A 12,490-nucleotide genomic window follows, 5' to 3' on the forward strand; every position below is an offset into this window, starting at 1 on the left:
AAAAGATGCATATGAAAGCTGAATGTTTGGGGAATCCAGCAAGTATAGATATGATTACATACTTTTGAAGGAGGCGTAGTAACTTCAAGTTTGGAAACCACTGATTTATAGTGTGCGCAAACGCACATGTTTATAACTGTCAGATTGACCTAAATTTTGTGTGTTTTTGTGTATATAAATTGTGAATTTATAAATAATTGTTTGTCCGACGATTTGTTTAAATTGTGAACGCTGCACACACACACACACGACAGCTCAGTGCATGGATATTAATGCTTTTCCGATTTTTACCCTGTTCGATCGTGCGCATACAATTTTTTTTTTCAAGGGTTGTTGTTTTTTCTTTTTGGACGCGGGTGCATGTTTGGTTGTCGTCGTCCGTTTCGAGGCACACCTGTTTCGATCACCGCTCATTAATCTTAATTTTTGCGCATATCCCGCACGGAAAAATATGCACCATAAATCTTGAATAGAAAATGTATGCTAGCACGCACGTGATGTGTGCTATTATTATCTTAGAAAGACAAACAAAACTGATATTTATTGATATACCAAAAAATTGCAAAAAATTAATAAATTTAGATGAAACTTGCAACAATTACGATGAGAATTGTACTTTTCAGGTTAGTTCAAAAAATTTGACAAGGTAATGACAGATCAATTTTATTTCAAGTTTCTAAGTTGTACGCGAGATGGCGACTGAAGCGTTCGAATAAATGTAGACGTTTCCGGAAAAGTGAATTATTAATGTGTGATAGAAAATAGACGTTTGAATGCGATAGAAGGAATGAGGCTAATTTGAATAGATACGAGCGTTTGGGAGGAACGAGAAAAGTCTTCGGTTTTGGGGGGGTGAGTGGAGGGTTTCAGTCTATTACGGTATAAAGATCACGTCGGCTTTAGAACTGGAAGGCATGTAGTGGTGCCTAGTAGTTTGTGTAGCGCAGTGAAAAGTTTTCGGGTGGAGGATGAGAGGATGAAGCAAACTTGATAAATACGAAAAAAAAGAACTTTCAGCGACGTTCCAGCATTTCCTTTTCAAAACCCTCGCTCAACACTCGCACACTAACATACGTGCACAATCGGCAGCAGGAGAACAGATATAGACTATGAAATCGGTGCGGATGCAAAAGAAACAGATAAAAAGAAATCGGGCGAACAAAATGTAGTTAGTAAATTCCAGAAACGTAACATAACGGAACGCATTCACGTTCCTTCTTTATCCGTGCAAAAGCTTCGTCCTTTCAACTACAACAACCACCCCCTTCACCCCTCTCCCACCACCACACGTCTAGTCTGTTTGACAGTGACTGCAACAGGAAGCGAAACAAAAGAGAAACATTCAGAGGAATGCAGATTTCTTTTTATTAAATAACATATTTTTAAACCTTTTATCTATGATTACCAACTACAAAAGAAGAAAAACAGTTTTGATATTTCCATGGAAACATGTTTTCTTGCTACAAAAAGTAGTATTTTCTACGTTGATGAGCCGAAACGCGTATAGATTTTTTTTTGTCGAATATTTACGAGTGTAAATAAATTAACGTGAATTTAAGGGAGGAAAACGGTCTGCCAAAAGCTATTTCGGTTCAGACGCGTTCCAAGTTTTAAAAGCCAAAAAGTCTTCCTCTCTCACTCGCTGTTCTCATCTTTCCGTTTCTGCTTAAAGCCGGAATCTGGAGCATAAACTATGCGCGATTGCAGCAGGAGACGCTTGCCAAAGGCATCCCCAATATCCGAAGCGTTAGTTTTAAAACAAAACAAAATATCAACAATTCGCTCTAACCTCAAATAATTTAACCTAACCTAACTTTTAGGTCAGTAACATTAGTCAGGTTGGTATGATTGAAAGCGTCTCATAACGAAATGCATTGTGACGTTTTCCACGGCGTCTAATTAAGGCCCTTTCGACGAATCTCACATTTCCATGAATTATTCGAGCCGTTGCATCATCATCATCAATCCGCGAATTCCAAATCGAAACGCGTTAACGTTGTTCGTTATGTATATTTTGCAGAGTTTCACCTATTTAGTCTCTATTTTTTTTCTTCTTTTCCGTTGGCAATGCGCGCAAACTAATTAATTGCCATCTATCGATCGATCGCATAATTTATCCGGGAATAATAAATGCGCGCATTCGTTCGTATTTATGGACCTGTCGCTGTGGCAATCGTGATTTATGCTTCTTTAAACAATACACCTCATTTGTTTTCATATACACACAAAGCGCATATCGTAAGTTATCAGTTTTAGTTTTCGTATTTTTTTTCTTTTCAATTCATCTATCTGAATTTACCAATTTTAACAATCTTCTATACTTCTTCAGAACCCATCAAGAAGTTAACTGCAACATACAATTTTATAATGTTCCTGTTAAGGAAACGAGTGCAAATGTGTTTCAAACTTTAAAAATTATCATTAACTAAAATGTAGAATTCAATTAATTTACACGCTTTTCATTTATTCCAATAATAAAATTGTCAAATTTGTAATTGAGACTTGGTGGATGCGCCGGGTATATATTATTTGGTTGCCATGGAGAATAACTCATTCGTGAAGTGATTACATCTTTTTTCTTCTTCTTCATCATCTTCTTCTATTATTATTTGGTTACCATGGAGAATAACTGATTCGTGAAATGATTACGTCTTTTTTCTTCTTCTTCTTTATCTTCTTCTATTTTTATTTGGTTACCATGGAGAATAACTGATTTGTGAAGTAATTACGTCTATTTTCTTCTTCTTCTTCATCATCTTCTTCTATTTTTTCTTGATTGACAGTTCAAATGACAGTCATAAACTGTGAAGTTTAATCGGATCGGCCCTGACAAATTCGCACGGCGCAAATTGCAATTCAAATAGTATTAATCATTCGAAGGTGGAAGTGTGGGGGAGGTTGGTGTGAAGTCTTTGCGGTCGAGGTGAGCAGCGCGGAAGGGGTGTGAAGCGGCGATGGAAACGCACCCACCTCCTACACCCTCTCCTCCTCCCCCTTGCCGTTTATTTATTACATCCCAAAATTAATGTCCGAAACGATGATAAATCGAGTGCGCGTGCAACTCAAATCCCCCCTCGCCCACCCCCTCACTCGCATCATCCAAAATCCACGAATTAATTTCATACTCGGATGCGTCAATCCATAACAAATATACAGTAGGGAACGTTCTTCACTTTCGAGAATGTATGCAAATGATTTATATGAATAATTGAAGCTAGTATACTTGGTGGCCTATATATATATATAAACAAAAAAAATCTAATTAGATTGCTAAATAAATCATACACAGTTGCCATATGTACAAACACAGCTGATAAAACTGTCAAATAATTGTCACTTGTGACGTATAGTGCAAAATTTGAATATTTTTTCAAATCTTCTCACAACTGCGGACATCTCGGTTTCTACTATCGCATTAAAGGGAAATATTTCACGACGCGCATGAATGATATACATAAATAACTTCTATCAAAAAAAAAAGTTTTTTTTCGTGTTTATTAACTAAATTTTCTGATTAATGTTGGTAACAATGAATTAAATATGTTAAATGAAAATAACAAAAGCTTTGAAATTTGCTTGATATTATAGCAATTTCATTAAGCGTTTCGCTTCAGACTTGAAACGATATATTTTTTTTTTGTATGTGTGTGTTGGTATACGTTCGTGTTTGATATTCATTTACGTAATTAATATTCGACGGAACTGTTTACCGCCGCCTCCGCTCTTGCGTTCATTGCCTACTACTTTTTTCTTCTTTGCTGCAATGTTGCTCTTTTGTTCTCTCTCTCTTGTTGTTTGTTCACTATGTAAACTACTGCTAATTTGCAACGAAATTTTGATGTTGGGGGTGATCCACCACCCCCCTTCTTGTCCACCATCCCCAACTTCGAGTCGAATCTCTCTCTCTCTCTCTGTCTGTTGGATCTGGGTCAGATACATTAGCGGCGAATTGATTTTCATCTATGAATAATTTGCATCTTACTTTGCGAATGTCAGGCCTGTCAGTTTCGCATTAAATATTCACACGACCCAGAGTGTGGGCCCCACATTCACTTTGTGTATGAGCGAGAAACGCATACACGATTATCATGTAAGAGAGAGAGAGAGAGTGAGTGAGTGAGTGAGGGACATCCGATTTCGAGAGCGAATTATTTAATGCATAGTGAGCTGGTGTGTAGTACGGCTATGGGGGTAGGGGTGGAGAAGAGGGTGGTGGTGGCGATGTGTGTATGCGCGCGTGGACCTGGATTACAAATCCGCAAATCCGGATATATATATTAAATAATCTCATTCATTTGTCCACTTGACATCTATGTCACCTTGACAACTGTGGCGGAGCTTAATTCCGACTGTCACTAGGTTGAAAACTGTCAAATTTATAAAAAAAAACAAAAAGAAACGTAACTTAATTTTATGAAAACAAATTTAACAAATGAATATGCAAATTAATGAAACAATTGACGTTAAAGTTGACGTTTAATGATTGCATATGAGTAACTGAATTGTTTTAAATGATTTGTAAGTTCTTACTTTTTTAAGAATTGCGATGAGATGCTTCTGATTTGGATGGACGTCGATGTTGTCGAGGAAATAAAGGTAATGATAGGGGTTAATTCGATTGGATGTCGTCGTCGTCGTCGAGGAAGTGGAGGAGACAATCATCAGACTTCGAAGGAAGTTTCTGGCGTGTCATCGCACTCTGACGTGCCCCGCTTCGAGGGCTAACTGAATTCCAGTTACAAATTCGTACTTAATTTGCATTCGTCTCTCCACCACACCTGTCTTCGAGTTTAACACTCTCCGTCTTTGTCTTCGTATAGGTAAATGTGTGTGTAAAAGACAGAGAGAGAGAGAGAGAGATATTGAATTAGATTCAGGGTGGTCCCAAGTGGGGGAATGCTCCACCACTCTCTTTTCATTAATAAGGATTTCTATCTGTGTGTGTCTATGTAGTGTGCATCTGCATATCATCGTATCCTGACCAGCTCAATAGAATGGAAGCTGTGCGGCGGCGGCGGCGGCGGCAGAGGAGGCGGCGGTGCTCTCAATTGAGGGGGGCCTAAAGCCCCGAGCGTGTTGCGCGCACACCTCGACCATCCAAAGAGAGAGAGAGGAGGGTTGGCGGTAGGGGCGCAGAAGGCGGCGGCGTTAGGAGTCAGTTTCGGTGCGTCGCGGTCGCATTTACACGTCGAGCATGTGTCCTTCGCTAAGCGAGTGAAGAGATCGAGAGCGTCGAGAGAAAGAAGTCTTCGACTGTCTAAACAAGTGGTAAACGATAATGTGCAGAAAAGCACAGCCGACGTCGATGATCATGTTGATGACGATAGCAACAATCGAGAGTGCCATGGGTTAAAAGAAACCCCCTTTTCTCACCGGTTTACCCATGGACGCAACGCGCGGAAAATGGGTCCGGTGGACGCTGATGGTCCTCTTCTTCGTCGCCACTGGTAAGTAACAATGCAATACCAAAACAACAACTAAAAATGGAACTAATTTCAATTGTTTCATTTCACAACAATTGAATAATTCATATAAATCAACTACGACAATAAAATTAATGAATACATTTTTCTAATTTCTTTATGAGAAAAAATATGAAATTTGAATTTTGTTCTGTAGAAAAATTCAACTGAAAGAATACAGTTTTTTTTAAATCATTGTTTCATTAAATAACGTTCTTGTAAATTGACTATTTGTAAATTATGAAAGTATATAAAAATTTGTTTAATTTAACAAATAGATATTGAAATAAACAATTGCCTCACTTTATGAATGAAACGTATATTTGTTTTCACTTTCGTTTTTCTTTTTTTTTTTTTGTTAGTCGCTCTTATTCAGATATGGTTTTTCTTTGTTTTTTTTTTTGAGGGATAGCATTTGTTTAATTGATTGGTTGATTAAAATAAAAAAAGGGAAAAATTGGTGAGCGATAATCAATTGGATGGGTTGTAAGAGCGGAGTGGAGAGTCCGCGCGTTGAGTAAATTAAATTTTTGGCCGTCCACCGTTTCCCCATTCATTCACGTGCTGCTGCCGGTGTGTGTGTGTGTGCGGCGCGTCCGGAATTTTGCTTTTCAGGTCAATACACTTTCGGTTTCGAATACGCAAATTTCGCGCATCGCACATCGAAATTATTCTAATTATTCATCTATTTTATGAATATGTAAAAATTGTCAAAAATGACAATCTCTTGACGTTTCATTATTGACATTGACAAGAAATGTGATTGAACTTTAATCGAAACGTATCAATTGTTTCTCAAACTCGTTGTCAATGGTAACCGCAAGATGGACATCTTTGGGGAGCAGTAACGACAACTGTTTTTTTTTCTATTTGCTCTATTTCAGTATTTATCTCCCTTATGACTTTCGTTCGTTTTCTTTACTTTTCTTCGAATAACTTTATAGAGGACGAGCGTGTCGTATTAATGTTTGAAAAGTGCGCGAAAAACTTATTACCGGCAGACGAGTCCCGCGAGGTGGACAGAACAACTGTACAGGAGGATAAGAAGAAGTAGAAGAAGATGAGGGTAGGAAGGAGAAGGAACAAAAAAAAATCTGAACATCGCAGAAAAAAGTTGTACGCGAAACGATGAAAAAACTTTGGGGGTAGAATGTGTATTTTCAGCCACGTAAAATAATAACGAGCTGTTAAGTATTATCAGTTTTTTTTTGTTGTTGTTGCTTCTTTCATACATTTTTAGTAATAGTCTCTGAATTTTGTCTTATTTTATTTTTAATGTTTTTTTTAACTGTCAAAACTTTTATTCGAACGTCAAAAATATTGATTCAGCTGTCAAACTTGAAGTATGTATGTATGTAAAAAAACAAAAGCAGTGATTCGATTACAAGTGATGATGCAAAAAGCTGAAAAACAATTGATGAACGAACAAAAACAAAATATTGCGAGTGTTTGTTATTGTAGAATAACTTTTGTTTTCCACTAGAAAAAGAACAAAAACTCGATTGAATAGCGAATTCCGAACTATCCCGTCTGATTAATTATATTAATTTCAGTGGAATTTATTCGATTTTGGAGTTGATTAGCCCCCGATAAATTCCAAGTATAAATTGTACAAATATTGAGGTTGGTATATGAAATTTAATAGAAAATGATGAAACAAAAGATTTACGAAATGGCGGATGCGCCGGGTGTGTTGATATTAATTTTGAAAATTTACGTTATAAAATATGTTGTTGAATCACGTAGGAATCGCGAGAGGGCGTAACGGATCGATCAGAAATTTTTATATATTTTAATATAAAACCGAGGATGGATTTTCTTCCTCTCCTCTCCTCTTCGCTTTTTATAACGCGCTCATAAAAACAACTTTACTACTGTCTCATATATGTATAAAAATATCCGTCATCGACGTCCGTCCTTCCTTCCTTCTCCTTTTTCTTCTCTCGTTTTTTTTTATTATTCTATTCCTTCCCCCCGCAAAACTTCCCTTCGTCCCTTTTCGCCGCGTTGCTCAATTCGCCGCAGCCAACTCAAACATGCGAAACTTTTACACACGAAAATCGCATAGCTTTGATCTTTCCCTAAAACCACCATCGCCCACTTATCTTTTCGCTTCTCTTCTACATGTTATTATCATAGTTTGTTCCCTATAAACGATTGGAACGATTTTTCTTTCGAACAATTCATTGAAATTTTCAATAGAATTCGAACGTCAGCATTTTTGCGAAGCGGCGTTGCCGAATGCACGTGAATTTCCCTACAGTGTGTGTGTGTCCAAATGCAATTAATTCGTGTAATTAAATGCATTTAATGCGTGCACACGTGAAAAGAAAGCGATGGATGTTGCAGCTGAAATAAACATTCCAATTAAATTAACGGCTGACCGCCGATAATTGGATATTGTTGCGGGCAAGGAAAACAATTGCGTAACCGTTAAACATCCGTTCATTAATCGATTCTCTCTCAAGCTGTCAATTTGTAGATTGTAGGTTATGCAATATAAATCTCATCTGTCATTAAACAAAATGACATTTACGTAAGCTTAACTTAGCAATAAATAATATATGTGTAAACCCGGCGCTTCCACCACGTTGCTTTAAAACTTTAATATTTGGATTATCTAATGTCATGATGGGCGAACGAAGTCAGTCTTCAACAATTTCAAGCGTTTCTTCTAATGATGAAAAAAGGAATTAAAACAAAAGTCACCTGTGAAATTAAAATGCATAACCTGAACTGTCAATGACTGACGTCTGTCAAATTGATTGACATCAACTTTTGACGGATGAACTGTTATTTGGGTGTGAGTTTAATTGTTAAGTTGTAATGAAAGAAATTAGAATGTAAAAAAATAATAATATGAAAACGTGGCGAACTGAAAGCGGAGGAGTACGTTGCGAAGTTGGGATAATTGGACCGGGCTCATTCCTCGCTCGCACACGCGACTACATAAAGTTGTCCTTAATTGGTTCGAGACTCGATAGCGAAGTGAGTTGCTCTCTCTCTCTGTCTCTCTCTACCCTCTGGTTCTCTTCATATTTCTCTCTTTGTCTTCTACACACACGTATACTCACGCATACACCCTTCACCCTATCACCATACATCACGGTCCCACTTTAATTGTGATACCACGACGAGCTTTGTAGTCGAGAACGAAGGGTTTCCATTATTATTATTATTATTTTCTTTCCATATCTTCTTCGTACTACTTAGGTCCCGCTTATATATACATTTTTTTTTTCTGTGCTCGTTCGGTGTCCTCCGAGGTTGCTCCGAGTGAAGGAGGCGCAGCATGTATGTGTGTGTTGGTCGATCATTAATTCACGCTCACGCAGACTCTTGACACTCGCATAAGACACTAAATCGGTGACAAATTAGACATGCACTAAGGGCCTTCAGCGCCGTATTATAAATTATTCCCCGTTCCGAGATGATAGGGCAAAAACCTTCCTTCCTTCTTCTTCTTCTTCTACTGCTACTTCCGCTTACATACATCTATTATACGCACGGATAAATTTGTAAACAGTTGGTAATCTTGCGCGCATCCACGCTATACGTCAATGTCAGGACGCGTGCCGCTTGTGTCTAATCGCGACGACACCCCTTAAACAACAAACATCCCTAACTTCGTTCCAGAACCACCTTAATTAATGATTGAAAATCTTTTAACGTACATTTGGTTGTATACTTTTTGCGTTTCTCAAATTGCTAGAATCAAGGAGTTACGGCATTTGCCTGTTATGAATGAATGTAGTCAATGAAACGAAAACCACTTACTCGAATTGCACGAGGGCACACCGGTCCTTAACCTATAAAAATGCAAATCCGAACTCGACGGAACGATGAAAGCAAAATGACATTTGATGTGATCAATCTCCGCGTATATCCAAAAGAGAGAGAGAAAGAGAGAGAACGCGACGTCGTTTCCGTTTTCCTTCAGTGCACGTCGAAAACAAAGTAATCCGGTTCCATAAAATGGAATTACTTTCGCTTCGAAAAAAGGAAATAGCGAGGAGTTTGAGGAGTAAGAGGAACGAAGTAGAAAAAAAAGTAAATACGAAAAGAGTACATCTGGAAATCGTTTCAAACTGAAATACGTTTCGGCTTTTTTCCTCTTCCTCCTCCTCCAGCACCCCTTTAATCCGGCCAAAGCATTATTTTTAATAATAAATAAAGGAGTGGAAATAATAAATCGAGGCTGCGGCGGAAGCGGGCAATTTCCTCGACCGGAGGAGCGCGTATTAGGGCAATCCGCCGGAAAATTGCCCAGTGCGTGCATGTTCTTGCCTTATTGCATTACACACATTTCTCAACTGTCCGCACACTTGAACATCACCGGTTGCGCACATTTCGTTAAATGGTTCTGTTCGAAATCCGATAGATGGCGCATCAAAAAAACAGTTAAAAAAGTGTCATTCTTCAAAAACCGCAAATACATATTAAAGAAAAAAAGTATTCGCTGTTCTTCTGTTACAACCTATCAAAAGGAGCTTATTTAGCTGATAGATGGCGCATCACAAAAACTGTTCAAATTTAGAAATTTCAACAGTGACATTCCTCAAAAACCACATATGCATATTAAAGAAAAAAAAGTATTCGCCGTTGCTCTGTTACAAGCTATCAAAACTGAACAATATGTAGATCCTTATTTAGCTGACAGATGGCGTCTCGGGAAAGCAGTGTGTTTCGCACACAATTAACGCTACCTTCCACCCCTGGCAACACATTCTACGTTTATTAATTAAGTTTTCTTTTTCGCTTCTTCGTTTGTTCTTAAGTGGCAGCGAATCCCGGAAATACGATCGAGCGCGTGCGAAAAGTTTTTCAAGGATGCGGAGTGAGAGAGGACCGGGCACGGCCGACTCATTAACTTAATGAATTAAAAAAAAAAAAGTTCGACGCGCAAAATCCCCGGGGATAATAAGGCAGTCGTGCACCCCACTTCCGCAATCCTGTTCCAACCGGATACGGAAACATAAGGACCACCGCTCGACTACAAATGCATGAAGCGATCGCACTAAATATTTGATCGAACGTTGCTGCTCTTTTTATTTCTGACGTTTTATCCGAGTTGACGTAACAAAAGAAGCAACTGTCAGAGTGCAGCTGTTGGTGGAGTTGCAGAGATAATTAAATTGCGACTGGTCGGATCCGGATCCACGTTGCAGCAGCGCGAAAGTTGCCAATTGCATTAATTTTAGTTGATACTAACTAAATAGATATGTATACTGTATACACATATAAACTGTGGGATTAAATGCAAATGAAGGAAACGTGCGATACGTATGCAACCCGACGACCTGTAACTGACAGCACCGACTTTTCGCAATTTCAATTATCCGCAGCGTTTAATTGAATATTATCGCTAGCTTTAAATTCAATTTTCAATATTATCATCATCATTATTATTATTATTAGTATTAATATATAACATGTTTTAATTCGTAATTATACCGGCGATTATATAAACATCGCGCCACCGCGCGGGGGTTAAACTAATAACGCAGAATAAATTCATTTCGGGATTATTAGTTTAATAATGAATTTATATAGTAAACAGTTGCATATGAGTGGGCGGCGTGTTTTGTTTTGTTTATTTATTTATTTTCGTTGTTTCACGTTCGGTTTTTGTTTGTTTAACAATGCGCGATCTATTGAAATTAACCTGTTTTTTTTTCAAATTATTGTTCGAACAATTGATCAAACAAACTTGTAACAATATCGCCAATTGTCATTTGTTGTTATATTATTGATCAGATTCTAGTAGGCAACTTCTGATTGCAAATACCAACATAAATTATAATTCTTGCATATGTAAACAAAATGCAATCTTCTTTCCTTGGAGTTTGAAGTTGCAGATGACAGAATGTAGTTCATTTGACTTTTCTTACTGAGATTGAATTATTTGTTATACTCAAGAGAGAGAGAGCAATAAAAAGTAAAAATCAAATAAAACTTTGCCGTCTCTTCCGGTTTTCTCATTACTGACTTTCCCGAACTCGCGTAATTTCGCGAATTCGTAAACTACGTGCATGACTTTAGTTTATAACTGTAATCGAGTTACATGCAGGATGCGTGAATTCTGGGAACTTTTCCACAAGTGGAATCAATAATACCAACATACGTGGTTTATGAAATGTCATTCGAGTCTAATTGCGTTTGCATCTGCGCAGAATTAATGAATGTATGCAACCGAAAACGCATTGGTGTAAAACGTGTCGGTGAAATTTCGTCTTCTATTTTCTCTTTTTTTTTCATATTCGTAGTTGGTTTTGTGCGATTGAAAGGCTGGGCGGGTTTTTGTGGAAGAATTGTGGGGGGTACGTGTTAAAATATTTGTCCAAATCGGAAATCTCTCACGTATAATCTTGGGGGCGGCGGAGGATTGCTGATTCCGTGAAATGTTTACTTGGGCGCGCGCTTTGGTCTATTTCTTCTCCTTCCTTCCGTTCTATTCTTTTCCTCTTTTCACTATCTCGTCCGTTCGTCTCTGACGCCTCCCGAGGCGAACGGGTTTTTTGTAAATAATTGAATTATATGGGGGAGGCGGCGACTGAGATGCCAACGGAATTAGCGAAATTCACTTTGGCGTTGGAGCGAAGGGTGAGGAAACGAATGGTGGGCGGTGGAATAAAAAGAGAGTAAAGAGTAAATTAAGCCCTTGGATAAACTTCCCGTGCAAATAAGAATTGAAAGGTTTCGCAGCCGCCTGCGAGTTTCTTCTTTCCGAGGGATGATTGAGTAGCGGCGGCGGCGGCAGCGGACTCTTGGATGGACAGGCGGGGGCGGCGGAAGATGATGACTCTGCCATCACCGCCACCCCCGATGCCAGAGCAAGATGAGATGAGAGCGTGACCTGCGGAGAGAAAGAGAGAGGGGGGGAGTTTGGCCATGGCTCGTTACCAACATCGATTTCTTTAAAAATGCAATGCACCTCTAATTACGACCTGGTACGATGGAGGCGCCTCGCGGACTGCGCAAACGTCGCCGCCTCCGCCTCCCAACCCCCACGTCTCCAATCGCACCAA

At 38.7% G+C, this 12,490-nt stretch overlaps 1 protein-coding gene across 1 annotated transcript in view; it reads left to right on the forward strand.

The window, feature by feature from the left end:
- Window positions 1–5,144: 5,144 nt before the first annotated feature.
- The window catches only part of LOC108558988 (Down syndrome cell adhesion molecule-like protein Dscam2), a 41,480-nt gene continuing 34,134 nt past the window's right edge, over window positions 5,145–12,490 (forward strand). Inside the window, exon 1 of the mRNA XM_017916098.1 lies at window positions 5,145–5,447. Coding sequence (XP_017771587.1) covers window positions 5,384–5,447 — 64 coding nt within the window. The 5' untranslated portion in view covers window positions 5,145–5,383. The remainder of the gene's footprint in view (window positions 5,448–12,490) is intronic.

The sequence above is a fragment of the Nicrophorus vespilloides genome, unplaced genomic scaffold (assembly GCF_001412225.1).
Source record: "Nicrophorus vespilloides isolate i.1.1-1 unplaced genomic scaffold, Nicve_v1.0, whole genome shotgun sequence".
Classification (NCBI taxonomy): domain Eukaryota; kingdom Metazoa; phylum Arthropoda; class Insecta; order Coleoptera; family Silphidae; genus Nicrophorus; species Nicrophorus vespilloides.